At 38.3% G+C, this 18291-nt stretch overlaps 1 protein-coding gene across 1 annotated transcript in view; it reads right to left on the bottom strand.

The window, feature by feature from the left end:
• Positions 1–3732: 3732 nt before the first annotated feature.
• LOC142400736 (contactin-associated protein-like 4) overlaps positions 3733–18291 on the bottom strand; it is a 100716-nt gene continuing 86157 nt past the window's right edge. The window contains exons 18-24 of the mRNA XM_075485911.1: positions 15721–15960; positions 13586–13810; positions 13109–13242; positions 10856–10943; positions 6080–6295; positions 5633–5704; positions 3733–4546 (exon numbers count right to left, since the gene is read on the bottom strand). Of these exons, the coding sequence (XP_075342026.1) occupies positions 4350–4546; positions 5633–5704; positions 6080–6295; positions 10856–10943; positions 13109–13242; positions 13586–13810; positions 15721–15960 (1172 nt within the window). The 3' untranslated portion in view covers positions 3733–4349. The remainder of the gene's footprint in view (positions 4547–5632; positions 5705–6079; positions 6296–10855; positions 10944–13108; positions 13243–13585; positions 13811–15720; positions 15961–18291) is intronic.

The raw sequence follows: 18291 nt of genomic DNA, 5'->3' as shown, positions 1-18291 counted from the left end.
GCAGTACTGTAAAACTGATCCAAGATTATGGAGGAAAATCAAATCAGTTGTTGGGGAGGCTATGAATGATTGTATAACCATGTAAGGGACATGTAGGCAAAAAAAAGCTTGCAGTTTACTGTTACAGTAAACTACAATGACAAGGACTGATTTAAAAAAATAAACAAAAAGCATACACTGAATGCAGAGAGAGCCACTATAAACACTTGAGAACAAGTTCGAAAGTGTAATATGTACACGGAGACAATTTGTAGAGGATTAATCAAATAAAAAGAGTCTCAACAGAAAACTCAGAATCCCTCCATCGTTTACAGTCAAATAACAGACTTTCGCAGAACATGATGAAATGAGTAAAATACATTAGAGGAAAATTAAAGTGCGATATCAGTCATCAGTTATTTCTCAGCAAGTCATCAGTCCTTTTTTTTTTACAGTTCACCATCCATCTGTAATTATAATTACATTGAGTTTCAAATACTCCCAGGAGACTGTTGATGGGGTGTTTGAAATTCTCACATTTGATAAATAAAACACCTGGAGATCCTTAATTTAAGTATTCTGCATCCTCTGATGAGGGTATGCTCATGCACAGGAGGGACAGAGGCTGCTTATTCTTCTGCAGCTTCAGGTGATGTCCATCCATCCATTTTCTATACCTGCTTAATCCAACTCAGGTTCGCAGAGGGCTGGAGCCTATCCCAGCTGTCATTGGGCGAAAGACAATCACAGGTCGCCAGTCCATCACAGAGCAACAGAGAGACAAACGAGTCAAACAACCATGCATACCCACTCCTTAGGTCAATTTAAAGGCACCAATTAACCTAACATGCATGTTTTTGGGCAGTGGGAGGAAGCTGGAGTACCTGGAGTGAACCCACGCATACACAGGGAGAACATGCAAACTCCTAACAGAGAGGCCCCAGCTGGGATTTGAACCAGGAACTCTGGTGGAACCAGATGGATGTGCCTGTGTCTGGATCACTAATAGATGCAGCACCACCCTGAGTCAGACAACAGCAACGTAGAGGAATGCGACTGGTGTTGGAGGAATAAATGGCCCCACTTCCTTCAATTTGTGATATTGAAATGTAAGTTTAGAGGATTCAGGAAAGTTCTGTTGTGATTACTTTTGAGTGTTGAATATGGAGCACAAAACTTGTGTTTGTGGTCACAGCATAGAAGTTAGTCATTAGTTCAGCAATGTTTCATCGATCTGAAATCTGTTTCACAACTTTCCCTGTTCATTGTCACTTAAACCTTGATGGAAAAACCTCAGATTAAGTAGAAATGTTACCGGAAAACAATGAAACTGAAGACGCAATGAAGTTGTGTTTTTTGAGACGGGATCTGTGCACAGAAATAATGATACAATCGAGAACCGCCAATGCCTAATAAGTGTACATACAGGGCAATATAATTGTATTACACACATTTTATGGCCAAAGTTTGTTCAGCACCTCTGCCTTATGAGTTTTTCAAACGCCCCAAATAATAATCCCACACAAAATATTCTGCATCACATGTTCACATGTTCACTCTCCAGAGTCAAGTTTGTTGGTGATGTGTGAATATTTCATTCAAACCAACTCTCAAAATGTCTAAAAAGTTGAGGTTATGATATGTAGAAAGATCAGGTTGAAGCAAAATAAACCACAAGGCAATTATTCAGAGTGAAACTAATGTCCAAGAAGTTCAACAGAACTGTTTTGTCAGATACTTCTAACTGAATGTGGACAAAAGCTGTTGATGTCAGAGCAGTTATGTTGAGTTGTAAATACATTTAATGTTAGTTATCCCATATATACTCTGTTTTTGTATTGATTCAGAGTTTTAAGCAAAGTTGTGCTTTGCTCATTTGTGTGAAGGTCGTAAATTCCACTGTTAGGAATTTGGCCTGGTCCAGCCTGAAACTGGATACCCTTTTGTTTGCTTTTTGTATACACACATTTCCAGAATAAAATGGAGGAGGCGTGAGGAGTAGCTTCAGAGTGATCGGGATGAAGCTGTGAAAGCTGTCTCCTCATTAGCTCTCCTCATGAGTAAAATCCTAAACGTCTCTCTCTCTCTTCTTTATGAATTTGTAGGTATTTGAACCTGACAAGTTACCTTTTAAAACTTTAGACAATGCTCATAGGTGTATGCACTGTCTTGCAAAGACTAGTCATCAACTCTAACCAACTACAGCCTGAAAGGTTTAATCAGATTGAGAGAAAACACCTGAGTGAGCATGCTGGTTCTTTAATTACTTTTCATCTGTCTGACCCCAGCTCGCCTCAATAAGAACTTGTTTGTCTCACTCTGAGTAGAAATGTGATGTTAATGCACATTCCACAAAGTGAAATCTTTTGAAAAAAGAAACAAGATCAATAAAACCGATCAATGGTATTTTCTGGATTTTGACAGTACTAATAATATCTGCTAGAAAACAGTGAGTTATATGATTTACTGCGATTCATTTGATTCAGTCTAATTTCCATCGGCTCTCAAAATCATGAACTGTGACTGAGCCGTATCTGATCATTTCACTCACATGGCACATTGTTTAGAAGAGTGATGTTCCATTATGTTACAGCCAGGACTGAACTGCTTGTATAATTTTTGAGACTGCAGAGCCGACTGTGCAGTTGCCTGTCTCCTCCTGTCTGGCTCTGCCTTCCAGCACCCATCTGCTGAACCTTGATTTGGGCCTCAGGTTCTCCAGCGATCGTGATATACTGGCCATTATATAAACCTTTCTTACCTGTAGTTTTTAATTGGTTGTATCTGTATTGTTTACTTTGCAGAGACTTTAAGTCCCATGAGCGTGTACTCACCTTCTTTGGTACAACCATAGTGTTTGTGTTAATTTTGTTGTAGCTGTACTGCTTTGCTTATTTGATAAACTTAATGTGTGTCTTGTGTTGAGGTATTTGGTTTCCACTGTCTGGAATAGTGCCAAGCTTAACTTAGTTTTAGTACACTTCCCAGCCCCATTAGTTTCCCTTTGTTAGACTCACTGAGTTAGTTTTTCTCAAAAAGTCTACAGCAGCATCAGCAGTGTGAAGAAACTGGCCAGTGCGAATATTTTCTCTGTGGCCTCGTACTCAGGCACAAGATCTCCACTTTTTTTTTTCCTCCATATGAAGCCATCACTACTATGGTTATGTTGCTAAAAGCCTTTGTCTTTCCAACAGCGTCTATTGATCAAATTTATTTTTGTATTGGTGTCCCTCTACTTTTTGTCTGTTTTCATTTCTTAACTAAGAGAAACATGCATCACTCAATTTGCACCAAAGAAATTTTCAAAGCGCTGCCAGGCAATAGATGCTTTGGAAAGAAATAAACCAAAAAGAAAAGCTGCATTTGGTAATAAGTTAAAACTCAAGGATGAAGCCATATGGAAATTGAAAACAAGACAAACCTTTATTTTGATTCTTTATTTCAGCACCTGTCTAAATCTTGCCCCCGATTGAAATTTTTTTCAGACAACATAGTTTAATTTTGATCAAATTGTTCTGACGGTCTCATAATCCCCATCAGGCAAATTCAAATGTGTGCTTATGCAAAAACAGATTAAATGTCTGCAGGGCAAAGAAGGTTTTATGGTCTGTGCTTCTGTGAAAGTTCTGGTGTTGGCTGCCCACTGCAGATGGTAGAGTACAGGCAGGAAGTCAAACGAAAAGAAAAAAAGAAAAACTTGGTCTCATTGTAAAGATTTTTTTTATTTTCGTCCCATTACAGAGAAAAAGCTAAATGAGAAACATAAAAGTTAGCCTTTCTGGCTAACTCAGTGACAAAGTGTTGACATAGAGTTTGAGAGAGACTTTTACTCAGGACGCATATATACAAAGTGTATTTTTTTCTTTTAGAAATAACAGATGGATTTAATCTGATTTGACAACTTTCCTTTGGCTGGGCTGTTTAATGTGAACCTTGCATATCAATACTTCTGTCAGCTCAGTCCATCTTTCTGTGGTTTAATGGCTCTGAAATCTCAAATTGTAAAGGTTTCAAAGGTTCATCATCCTCATTGAAAAGTGCTTCTTATAAATCTGGCCAAAAATGATAAACTATAACAAAGTTGACTGAATCATCACTTCCGATTCGTCATTTTTTCTCTCTAATAAATAACTTGTAACATTTCAGAATGGCAGAGACACATTGTCATAACCACACAAATCACCAATTAATATACATTTTTAAATATCTACATCTTCAAAGTGACGGCATTACCAACTTCTTCTATCAACATCTGCCAAAGTCCAAATAATTCAAGGCAAAAAACAGAACAGAATAGATAAAATCATCTGTGGTATCCTGTAATGCACTGTTTGGTAAGTCATCTCATTCTGTTCAGTCAGGTGCTGCTGCTAAATGAAAAACTCATTTTGGCTTTCACTGGGGGCGCTCGGAGAGTCTGCCCGGCTGCTGAAAGGGAACTCGTGGCCATCTTCAGGCTGTGTTGCTTTTACTTCTGGATTCCGATATGTCCCTTTCTTGCTGCATATGAATCTTATTATCAGAGCCAATACAGTCACAGAGACAAAAATCACCACAGCAATCACACCTAGAAGACACAAAATGAAAAATGGTTTGGGAAAAATTCAATCTTACTCACATTATTGATTTATTTATTATGGTAAACACTCTCATGCATGTCAATGGTTAAGCGTAGGAAAGTAAGCATTGCTCTGTTGCACATGTTTCGGTTTTAGATGAACAGAGATGTAGACATGATAATGTGTTTATAAGCACCGCGCTAAACGTTGCAGTCTGCAGGGAGATGATCTCTCAGGCTTTAGAATTGCATTACTGAACTGCTGCCTGTGTGTTTTTACCCCACCAACCTTTCTGTTGCAGTGTTGCAACAGCACAACTACTGCCTGCACATCTTTTCACACACACCTGACTTTAGACCATGAATACACAAAGTTTTATGTAGTTGATGTATAATTCATAAAGTGAAGACATGCAATTTGCCCAGTTGTAACTTGAAAACAATCACATTCAATTGCCGAAAAGGAAAATCATTCATTATCATCAAGCTAAAATTTGAATGTCTGTGAAATGTTGCCAACACACTGAAACAGTTGGTGCACTGTTGCTGATGAGAGGTAAATGTGAGGTCAACAAATGTCTTAGCTGTATATTTCACAGAGATCCGGTTCTTTGATGCTTATTGTACCTCAAGCGTTGAAAACAAACGACACACTTAAACTCTAGAGGACATGTAGCTGCAGCGTGGTTTGATCACACATCACGGTGCTGCTGTGCATGTTTAATTTGTTAACATTAAATCTAAACTGAAAATCAACACAGCTGATGTGAAGCCTGCCTTCGAGTCACGTTACTGGGGACATAATTGGGGTGCAAAATCAGAAAATTTGGTGTCCCAAGGAAGATTTCTTCTGGATGATAGTGACTTCTCTGACATATCATGAGCTTTGTAACTGACAACTTCAAGTAGACACATGCATGACAGACTTTTTGATTGAGGATAGTGGTGGAGCAACAATATGTCAGACGTGCTCAATAAACTGACAAGGAAGCCACGCAAACAGAATTGGCAAAGATCCGATCAAAGTTTAGTTTATAATCACATGTCATAATTAAATTATTATTATTCTTGCTGAGTTGGAGACTGCGACTTTACCTCCAATGAGAGCTGAGTCGTTCCTGATGGTGTTGACTAAGGGCTGGCCTGGATCCACTGAACCAGGTTGGTCTACAAAAGTTGAAAAGGGAGAACGTACAAGTGTGGATGTTAAGGAGAGAACAAAATATTTGTAGGAAAAGAGAGAATAAGGGAATGACAAAGTAGAGGAGAACCATTAGTAAGTGCATACAGAGCTTGTTAAAAGCCTCTAAACGCCTTAGGGGTCACAACAGTGTCCGACTGATCTCATCTGTCGCAGTGACATCAGTCAGCCTACAGAGGAGGATACTTAATGGGGCCATAAGAAAGTCGTATGAACAGCAGCAAAAATGATGTCAAAAGCACACCAGAAAGACCCCCACACTGGGAGAAGGTGGGATGTTTAACCAATAAAAAATAGAGTAAGATGGGATGTAAAGGCTGAGTGTGCTTCTAGTGCTGTACCTGATAAGGAGTGTGTTGTTTCTGCAGCGTAGGGATCAGCTAGAGCAGAGGAAGCACAGCTTGATTGTACCAGAGGGCCAGTGACTATAACACGGCTGTCAGGATCGAGCAGAGCAGCTTTCAGAGGACAGATGGAGTTAAACTGAACTCCTGACAGGCAGCCAGTGAACCCAAGAGTGGACAACCCAGCCAGCTCTGCATCCAATCCATCAGACTCTGAACACATCAAGAGAAACAGACACAATGAGGGAAGGCACACTAGTTCTCAGTGCAATGCAATTTCAAGTTTGAAATACAGGAAGTATTAGCTGTTATCTTGAGAACAATCATCCAAACAAAATAGGTTTATTGAAAATGCTGTATCTAAAACAATAATAGAGACAATTCTAAGGAGCTTGAAAATAAATATTTGCTATGACCACCTTTACTCTTTAACACAGCCCAAACCCTCTCAAACAAGTGATGAAACGTTTTGAACGGCTTGTCAAACCACACATCACAACCAGCATCCCTGCATCATTGAATATGCACCAGTTTGCCTGTCATCCCAACTGCCCCACAGCAGATCCAATATCCATCACACTGCACACAGTAGTCTCAGCAGTAAAATAGAGCCATCTATAATAGAATCCTGCCAATTGAATTTAGTTTTGAAAATTAAAACCATCATCACCAAGATACTTATGGAAAAATGTCTCCTACTGGGCCTGATCCCCGCCATCTGTACAAAAAAAAAGAGTACAAGAGTACAAAAAGAGTCAAATAAAAACATCTACAACTCAATCAAGCTGAGTTATGGATCCCCTTGAGGCTATGTGCCTTGTCCATTGCTGTTTACATTGTTTGCTCATGACTTTGTGCCCAGACACAAGGGTAATCTGATCATCAAGTTTTCAGATGATACTCCAGTAGTGGGATTCATTCACGGAAATAAAGACTCATTGAGTAGGGAGGAAGTCAGACAACTTGATAGCTGAGAGCTGATTCAGGGACAACCTGGTGCTCAAAGCAGGCAAAAGGAAAAAAAATGCTCATCGACTTTCAGGGCTCATGCCCTGAGTAACCTAACCCCCAGCATCAGTGACTGTGTAGAAGAGAGAGTGAAGAGCATTAAATTCCTCAGAGTGCAGATTATTGACAACCTCACCAAGTCAAAGAACACCACAAGGTTAGTGAAGCAGAGTCTACAATTTCTGCGAAAAATACAACAGGCTTCACTCCCCAGCAGTATCCTGATGATGTTCTACAGAGGTGTAGTTGAGCATGCTGACATATTCCATCTCAGCATGGCACTCGAGCAGAACTGAGGTAGATAAACAGTCCCTAAGGAGGATTGTTCAAAACGGCATAAAAAGTGTCTTTCTCAAGTCCAAGTAATATTCCAGAGCCACCAGAGAAATAGAGCCCTGAAAATCATCAGAGACTCTTCACACGTTCTCCACATCCTATTTCAGCTGCTGCCCTAAAAAATAGAAAAAAAAAATAAACAAACAAACAATGACAACAAAAAAAGCCAGTATGGCTGCATTAACTGTAGAGCCACCAGACTGCTCAACAGCTTCCTGATCCCAGCTGTCAGACAAAATCTTCTCTTGTTTTGCATGTAATTACTGTTGTGTAAAGCAAAATGACAATAAAATTTGATCTCTGTACGACTATGTTTTAGACATTGTCATTGTATTTTTTCGTAGAACCCAGAACATCATACCATTTGTACTGGAAAAACTTGACGACAAGAATTGTAAGTCTCATGTATATTTTCCTACATTTAATGAACAATGCCTCAATCAAATTATGTCTGTTCTACATCAGCTTCCCATGCAGTGTGCCTGCATTAAACCAAAACCCCTAACCGCCAGAATCACAGTCAAAATCTTGCCAATTTTCTTTCCTCATATCACTGCAATGGTTGACCCATTTTTCTAGCCTTTCTCAGTGTAAAAATGGATGAGAACTTTAAATGATTGCAGCCTATTTCCAGGTAAATTTTATACAGCATCCCAGCCTTTTTTTTAACATGGCATTGTATTACTCTAGACTGCACCAAGAAAAACGATACAATTAGAAAGGTATAAACTCAGCTCTAGACTCAGATTTAACGCATCTCCCTTTTAAATTTGACAAAGTTGGCATCTACTCATGACATTAAAACACATAACAAATCACTAAAGTTGATTAAGTTTGTTAAATATTCACACATATGGAACACTTTCAGCAAGCATAGACTTACTCATTTATTCATTCTGTATCTTTCTAATGCTTTACACAAAGAAATAGAGCCATATACTGCCGGCTCCAATGCAAAGGGGCGACGGAGGGCAGCACATTTAGGCTAGGTTTTTGGCAGTGGGCATGGATCAAGTCCTGCAGAATCTGACCTTATGCATATAACTTGAAGGGAAACCAGCTGAACTGTTAGCTTTTGATTCTTCTTTCGCTGAGTAAATGCTTGAGAGAGGGCAAAGGAATAAATAAATTAGTTTATAAGGAGTTATTCAGCTTGGAGTGGAGCAAATTCTTTAAAGAAACTGCTGTTTGTAGCTTAAAAGCACTTGAGAGAAAAACACTGCCAAGACATAGAACTGATTCATAGGAAACATGAATATCCACAGCTAAGTTTTGATAGATGATGGCTGACAGATGAAAGCAATATATTTCCAGTGACAATTTAAAATGAAACATTTTGTGTTAGCTCACCTGATTAAGAACCTAGCATAGAATCTAATTAATGTGTCAATACCCCAGAAAATGTAAGAGCGAGTCCTAAATAAAATCTTAAGTAGCTACAGAAACTGTTTAAATGTCCACAATTAAACCAAAATTATTCCTGAAGAGCAATGTGATAATGCAACACATCATTGCCCATCATCAAAATCATTGCCAGGGAGGGAGACATCTTTTAAAATGTAAATATGCAGTGTAGCCTGGCTGGATAGGGTGCTTTACTCAATCAGGCTATGAGTTTTAAATTGAATGTGATAATCAGAGCAGCAGGAAATACTTTGCCCCTGATTTATATATCTCATGACACATTCAGAGTGTGAAAAGAAAACTAAACGAACAGCTGTAAGGATAGATTATCTGGTTGTGCACTGTGCACATTTAGTCTGTTTTACATTATTGCAATATTGTTATACATTAAAGCTTAACCAGCGACTTTATGTTAAGTAGTCACTATATCATTTTTCTGATTGAAGGATATCAAATAACATCATGAAAAAAAATGTAGGTCTGAACAAGTAAAATAAAACATTACAAATCCTTGAATGGGAAGTTTATATTCAAATAAAAAATATTTAGTGAAGGATTTGTGTTTGTTCAGGAAGCCAGAGACAAACAGTGGCAGTATTGGCCTTGAATTCATGACCTGAATATTTCTGGCCATTCTTTCCTGGTCTATTAGTTTGGCTGATGGATGACAGGGCATACGGGGAGTGACAGTACATCAACTACGCTGCTGCCTCTCTGATGCTGATATGACTATCTGAGTCCTCTGGCTCAGCAGGGGTGGCAGCTGGGTCACATGCTAACATGGCCTGGGTCAGCAACAAAAAACTCTAAGGAGCTGAACCTAAAAACAGCAACAGCACTAATTTTTTTAAAGTTTCTTACATGTCAACCATGTATTGGCTGAAGTAAAATGTAAAGCTTATTTTTATTTTTTTCATGATTAGAAGTGCTGTTAAACGTTTAATAGTTTGAACTCTAAAATATGTATGTAAATGCAGCTTCCGAACTTTTCTGCTTATCAAGTTTATCATCTACTGACTAAATTCAGATGCTTTCAGCATTTTCTTTTCAGCAAAACAAGCAACCATGGAGACACCACAGTAGGGTACAACTGGGGGGGAAATAGTGTGAAACGATGGTTAATGAATATGATTCATATTGGGAAAGTTGAAATAAACAAATAAATAAATAGTTTGGTTTTCTTATACTATCATGCTCACCTTTATTTTACATAAATTAAACTTGGATCCTGTTTCATTAGTAACTTTCAGTCAGTCTTTTTTAATAGCAAAGCCACATGACGACATCTCAGGATAAAGATAAACTACAGCAGAAGAGAGTCACCGCAGCTGTCAGAAAGTCATTTGTCTCTTCCACATCTTTTCTGTAGGCAACGGAAGAAATGATGCTGAAAGTGAAGTGAAAGTGTTCCGTCATGCAGATAACGCTGAAATGTTCTGTTTGACTTTCTGGTTTACTTTGACCCCAGCTGCTGAGACTTATGAGTTATGCTGAATTGTGCGAGTGCTGACTCCAATCTTATAAGTCATTTGTTCTTTTCAATATCTTTTCATTAGCATACAAAGTGAAGGACCTTTTTAGAAGTTATTACAATTACAGCTGTCTGAAGCTCCACTCAGACTCAGACAAGTATAAAGATTGAATTACTCACTGCTTCAATGACAAAGAAAGTTCAGAAACATAAATGTTACTTTCTCAAATTCTATATAAGTTTTTAAATACATGGTGCAATATACACAAAAATTCAACCCACTATTTGATTTTTCTAAAATGTATCTAATGTCAAATAACTGTAGCATAAGTGGGTGGCATCTCCAACATCTCCAGAACAAAATAGTCAATTGAGTAGCATTTAAATTTGGATGTCAGTTTGTTTTGTAAAGCATCTAATCTGTAACAGAGAACACAACCTATATGCTGCTCGACTCAAAATGATGAACAAAATGAGGCCTGATATCTCAGTTCTGTGGTTCAAATGCGTCTGTGTAGAAGTGCTGGAATCTGCTTAAAAAGACCCTCACTTACCCTGCACTCTGCCCAGAGTGAGTGATTTGATGCTGTTGAATTCCACATCAGATGTCAAGTTGAAGTCCTCTATGGCACTCTGGTCAATCTAAAATATGATTTATGTCAGACAAAGACCAATAACAATGATAAACAGTCAAGGACAAAGTTATTCATGTTGAGTGTTTAAAACAAGGGACGTCCAATATGTGAAGAAACTCCAACATGTTGCTGCAGAGAGGGAAGCCACATGGGAACTTAGTTGGAAGCTGAATTTTTACACTGATTTGCAGATTGAAATGGGGTACAGCCCTAAAGCTGGAAACAAGTCTGGATGGTGCACAGCAGCTGAGAAGGAAAGACTAAGTGGAAACTTTCTATAGATTCAAAATAAGTAAAAGTGTGATGTATATGTTTGATTTGTGTAAAAAGACTAACATGTATACCTGATGGAAGGATATCAAACTGACAACCAACAGAACAGCAAGCTCACAAGTGACCATGCCTCATTCGTATGCACAAATGTAATTCCACAAGTACAAGGCTGTTATGAGGGTGGCAACTGCTCCTTATTCATTCACTTGTCATCTTGACTTTTAATACTTTGGGACAGTGACTGTTATCACCTCTCTTAGCTGAATAACTTGTTGTTTTACACAAAGGCCCAGCAGGTTCAGTTTAGTTTCAGCAACACAAAGTGAAATATAGTTTGTCATTTTTAAACAGTGATTATGAACGCTATTCATGAACAGTGCTGCAAACATGATTTATATACATTGTTTTAAGGCGGATGAATAAATGTCAGCTAACAATATTAAAACACTTTTATTTTCCTTCTATCCATGTTGAAGCTCTTTTTTGTTCCCTCTTGTATAAAACAGACTAAATGCTACTCCAGCTTTGGATTTTTAACCAAAGTGGTGGCAATGTTTTGGTCTGGTTGGTTTCCATAACCTCACCCTTGTCCCTGACATAAGAGGCTCTTTGCTCTGGTCCTGCAAAGATCTGTTGCATCTCATCAGTATTTGAGGCTGGAACTAGTGTGAAACAGAAAAAATGGTTCTAAGTTAGGCACAGACTCCAGCTTTGGTGGAAAAACCCCAAAAGATACTGAGAGTGAACTTGACCAATTATTGGCCAACCAAAGATTGGAAGAGATCAACCATGATCCCAGCCTCCAACATGTTAAGTCAACCTGGCGTGTGAATAAAGCAGGTTCCAAGTGTGCACTTGTGTGTCACGTCAAGCCTGTGTTCACAAGACCAATGGTGGTATGCAAGGCAGGAACACCCCCCCAGGCTCCACAGGCATGTCTGCTCACTAATAACATTTCGTGCACTGATATAGTGGGCATGCACTTGGTTTTCACATGCAAAACTGCTCAGACTAATTAAATGCAACAGATGTATCACTTGACACATAGATGCAATTTATCAGTGTCATATTTGTTAATGTTGATAAAGCAAAGAGTGAGGCAGAGAAACACAACTTATCTTGTTTATCTATAGTTTATTTAATTTATTTAATCTAATTCTGCCAAGTTCCCAAGAACATCCATGTGGTTAGGGTCAGTTATGGCTCTATAGGCAAGATGTCCACTGAATGTAGGATGTCCCCTAGTAGAGAATAAGCTTTTCAAGATTTTGCTGAAATACAATAATTTTCTTATTAATGCTGCCTGATGCTCAACAATAAGTTGAAACTGTGTTTGCTGCTTCTGCATTTTGTACGCCTGCAAATGACTGTTTTAACATTGAGACATTCTGGACAGCTGTCAGTCACACATCTGGATGTAATAGCTGATGAGTAAAAGCCTGAATGAGTCTCATCTATCTTCTGTGGACTGGTTCAGCACATCCTTCATTTTCATTGCAGGGAGTGAATGGTCATCAATTCATCTTCTGTTGAGGAAACGTGTATAAAGAGTGTTTCAGAATGCACTGTATAATGATATGATTGCAATGAATGTAAGTAAGCTGTATTGTGCATTTATCTTTATTTGTTGCAAGTTTGTTGTTATCAGTCCATAACAGTCTTTTTCTACAGGGTCTGACTGCAGAATCCTTTTAGGAAGTGTTTGAGCGGCGTGAGCAGTGGTTACAGTTTACAGTCTGATGTGCACTTTTGATCTTGGTGGGATAGAATTTCAAAAGGTAAATCAAATATTGAGAAAAAAGCTTTGGTCTCCTTCCAGCATGTGGTGACAGCTCAGCAAAGTTTCATTTAAAGACAGCCCGACCTGTGTGAAAAAGTGTGAAATGTGTGCATATTTACCTGCACAGACACAGCGGCTGCCAGTCGCCTGATTGTCACTGTGTGTAGACGCCCATCGGCTAAGTTTGTAACTCTGCTTCTCAACGGCTCAACATCTCTGTTGCTGTGCAACTTGTATCTCAGTTCCAGCTCATCTTTATCAACACAAAACAACAATGCTGTCATATTAATAAAAAATATATCCAGTCTACAAAAATCTGAGACTGGGAAAATCTTATTATAATCCGTTTCCTGTGACACTAACAAAGCTATATACAATATATATATATAGATATATATATAGATATATATATCTATATATATATAGATATATATAGATATATACATATAGACCTTTGTTTGTGCTATAAAAAACACAAAAAAAGGGGTGACAAGACAGGTTTACCTAAATCCCAATCAGATTAAAAAACTATACACCTATATACTCGTTTAATAAAAATAAAAAAATCTCTCAAAAAAATCTCTGTAAGTCCTCACCATGATTGTTGATTAGCAGAATCAAGTATTCATGGTAAAAAGAGTTGATGGAGAGCAGCAGAGCAGGACTCTGACTGGTCCTGAAGCTCAGGGAGATGTTTTCCCCTCTCAGCGTGATATCCGAGTAGAAGGATGAAGGCAGGGCGCTGCGGTTGTTGCTCAGCTCGTATGGCTCCTTGAGGATATAGGTGATGGATGTTGTCGACTTGAAGCTGGCAGAAACCTCTGAGAGATTAAAAACAAAAAAAATCAGAGGGAGGCCTGCTGACAGGTCTTCCACAAAAATGTAGCCACTGGCAGCAGTGATTCAGGTCCAAGTAGGTTTACACAAATTCTAACCAATAGCACTTTTTCACCTTAGCAAACACTTAACTAATATGTCAAGTTCATTCAAAATTTACACTGTTGACATGGACAGCATGGACATTAGTATTTTCAGAGATGATTACTGTTTACACAACTGAGGAGACACAATCCCTCTCACACACCGCAGCAAAGACATACCATATGTGGAAAAAAACTTAACTCTCTTTCCAAAATCACAGATCATTACACTAGATTAATTCTAAAATGTGTAATTTAGGACCTATCAATCATTTGGACACGCTTGACGAATCTGAATCTGAAGTGTCTAAAGAATATTTGTATCAACTTTGGTAGCATCTGTATGAGGACATCCTGTTTATTGATTTAGTTTTATTACCAATCAACTTTGATCAAATATTGTGGCTTTGATTACACGTTAATGTCGTCCAAATGTCCCATTGAGACGTGTAAACTGAATTGGTTTTGTTGCTTTAGTTTAACATAACATTGCTTTAACATAATTTGTTTTTTTTTGACACGGGTTAATTTAAAAAACACATGGTTTTATCTTTCTCTACATATGTAATCTACAATATTTACTGCTACAAATGGTTTCAACTTAAGTGTCTTAGATTTATGATGATCGTGAGTATATATTTTCAACTGGAGTCTGTCTGCAAAAGCGAAAAGCAAAGGATTAAATTCATCAGCGCAAAGAACAACTGTTAGCCTTAATCATCATTCACTTTTGTTGTGTCTTGGTTGTTTTTTGTATGTAGTTTTTGCCTGAACAATGCCTTAAGTGTCCAAACTGTTTGAAATTGAACAGAGAATAATACTTTACTGTCTGACTTTGATACATTTCTCATAAAAGGCATAAAGTCTTGGTTGGCTAGAGAAGTCCTTAGAGATAATTTTACTGCTTGACCTGCAGTAAAGGATAGATTCATTATAATTCTCTCAAAACAAGCCAGAGGAGACTTTGCCTGTGCCAGAAGTTCATATATAGTACAGCGTTACGGTGGGTGTGATGTAGGTATTATTCCTCTGAAAGGTTAACTTATGTCGCTGCCTGCCAATCTTTATTTGGAAAGCTTCTAAATATCATGTTCAGAGTGATATTTCAAATTTAATGCAATAAAGTGTTGTAGAATAGGCTACTGTTAGAATAAATGTATATCAAGCTGACAGGAGAGACATAAAGTCATGTTCGAGTGCTGAAAATAAGCTCATGTAATTATCATGTAAAGGAGGGTATACACTTTTGAGGTATTCTTTATATTAAGAAAAGGGAAAGCAGAGAGAAGTTCCCTCCCAAATGTTTGAATAAATTTGGTTTTACTTCTGAAATATTACTGTGGATACTTTCTGGGTTCACGGATGTTATTGAAATATTCGACAGTTTGAATAACTAAAGATGTTTCATGTTTCCTTTTCATTCTTTATGCTACTAATAATCTATAGTATTTTCATTTATACGGATTTATATATACTGTTTTACTGCCTTCATGAGACACATACCTATACTGAATTTAATGTTGAATTAGTCTATCATCTCCTAAAAGAATACAAAAGAAAAAGAAAAACTTAAGAAGTAAAAGAAGCCATATAAGCCAACCGTCTGCAGGAAGATAGATCTTGAAATTTCTGGTGGGCAAAAATTCTAAATGATGTGATCTTTAACTAAAAGCTTAAAACCCTCTGTTAGTTTTGTGAAGTCATTCATAAAAAAGAGTTAACAGAATGCACTTATTGAAAAGGCACAGATCATCAGTTTGGCTCTGAGTATTTATGAGCAGAAAGCCTTCAGTGTGTGTCAGTGTCTGTACCTTTGTGGCAGAAGGCTCCAGTGTAGGCAGAATGGCTGCAGTCACAGGAGATCCCTTGGACTTTTTCCACACATTGTCCCTGGTTTCGGCAAAGCATGCTATAACTACTGCAGTGGCCCGGGCATCCAGGTCGGACTCCGGGGGTGATCTTTGCCCTCTCCTCCAGGTCCAGGGTGACACCGTTCAGCTGCAGAGAGCGAATGCAGCCCAAAAAGCCTTTTTGTCTGGATGCGGTGCCTCCTGCAAATGAAAAGAAAGACATTTTAAAAAATCTGAGATGATTGATACTTTTTTTTTCTGTATGTTAAAGAACACCAACTGAACACACCTTATCAACAAAATGTCCCCCGAGTCATTGCAGTTCTCTTCTTATTCTGTCTCTGTAATATCTACAATTTTTAAATTTTTCCTTTGCAATAAATTTTGAGTGACAGCCACATGTTGCCACAGCAGCTCAACATGGCTGTCTACTCTGCAGGGCATGGATGATGAAAGAGAAGCTGCTGAGCACTGGTAGGGCTGTTGATTGCCCAGCTGCTTGGCTTATGAGCCATCTGGTGTCTCATATTCACTCTTTACACTGACAGGTGAGAAGGAATCTCTTTCTATTTTCACCTGACAATTAACATTCTAATATAGCAACCTAGCACACAGTTTAGAATTGGCAAAACACATTCCTCCAAGCCAGCAACGTCTCATTCATGTCCATGCATCACTGTTTTTTTTTTTACCCATTAAAGTTGGCAGGGTATTACTCAAATAGATTGAGTTTGGAAAAACTAACCTAAATGGGACAGTGGTTTCCTTTTTAGAGACAGAAACTGTCAGAGAGACATCCTGTTGTAGTCAGAAAAATCCTACATGAAAGGAAGAATTTCAGATTTTTAAGCATTTATACTTTTTGACTTCAAGAGCACAAACAAACAAAGTGGAACTAAAGATGCAAAGTGCAAGGTTTTTGTACAAAGGTTCATGTAAGGGCAGCAGGATAAAAGTATAATGAATATGTACAATCTTAGCCAATGTTTTCTCATGTCATTTATTTGCATTAGTTCTGTCAATCTGAGTGGCACCTGAAGACAAACACTTAATAAACAGGGAGAGACTTCTCCAACTCAACACTACAGCACCCCAAATCTGCAGCCAGAGGCAGGTGTGTACATTCAAATTTGATTTGAAGTTGTACTCATGATTGATGAGCTTCTCCAATATGACATCTTCCACATCAACGCTCTAATAGCCTTATAGCCTCTACATGCACAAGTCATTAACACATGCATTCTGCTTCCTTCAGAAGGCTTTGGGGACTTAAATTACAGATAAAGAACCATTTAATGCAGCATAAAGCAGCTGTAGACAGGTTGTACAAGAATGACTCACCAATCAATCTCTCTTGAGCATTCTGATTTAAGCAAATCTGCTGGCTGTGAACCATTTCCTAAAAGCATCACTCTATTCTTCCCTCCCACAAGTGCGGTGTACACTTGGAGTCAAACCACTGCTGCAGAGTGACTGCTGCATGCATGAAAAAAGGCTAAAGAGCATCATTAACATAATGTCAGGGATGGAAAGAGTTTTAACATTTTAGCCAAGCAAAAGTAAAATTCTTTATTTGAATATTTTTTAGTTGATGTTCTATGAAGTAAAATTTGTCTGTATAGAGCTGACAGGAAGGGTTATCCAAAGGGTTTTAGGAAATCTAAAAATACCTTTCTTTTTCTGGCCTAAAAAGACAAAACAGGAAAGAAAATGAGCCTAGGCAATTACACAAAACTGAGCAACAGCAAGTGACAAGGTGGTTAAGAACCCTAACCTCAGTGCCTGCTACGAGATCCTACCCTCTGGGAGGAAATGTGCTGGCAGTGTTCAAACAGGGGCAGACAAACCACCTTTGTTCTCGCGCTTCATAGCAAAAATAACCCCCAGAATTTAAAGTACCTATACAGCTTGAAAAATTGGACAAGTTGCACTGACACTTTCATAAAAGTGCACAAGTCCCATACTCAAACTTTGCACAAATATACAAACAGATTTAACTGAAAGCATTTAACATCTTTTGATCCTGTTCTCAAGAACTAAGTGCAATGTTTGTTGATCATTTATCTACCGTTTCGTCTGTACCAACAATGAAAGAATGAAATGTTATCTAATCAAACCACAGAAATGTGAGAACCTGACATTTCAACCGCAAAACAAAACATCTCCACAAGTGGATGCACCAAGTGGACACTACTTAGACGAGCATGTGCCAGTGTGCTCACCTGGCGATGAATTAGATCAGTTACTTTTTTAAGATATTTATATATTATCTACGAGACAAAGCATATCCTCATCAGTGTATTGTTGTTAGTTAGTCTGTTCAGAACTGCGACTCCACCCTTAGTTTGGCCATTTCTTACCTTCTGATCCCTCCAACTCAGCTACTGAAAATGAAAATTTACATTCAGACACACATATTTCACATAGTCAGCTGACTTTACAGCTTCTCCTCTCTGGATAGGTGCTCTGCCCTTCCTGAGCTACAGACAGTCCAGATTCTTTGCGGCTACTGTCAGTTTGGTTCCTTGATGA

This window comes from Odontesthes bonariensis, chromosome 15, assembly GCF_027942865.1.
Source record: "Odontesthes bonariensis isolate fOdoBon6 chromosome 15, fOdoBon6.hap1, whole genome shotgun sequence".
NCBI lineage: Eukaryota > Metazoa > Chordata > Actinopteri > Atheriniformes > Atherinopsidae > Odontesthes > Odontesthes bonariensis.
This window is presented reverse-complemented; position numbering and strand designations above follow the sequence as displayed.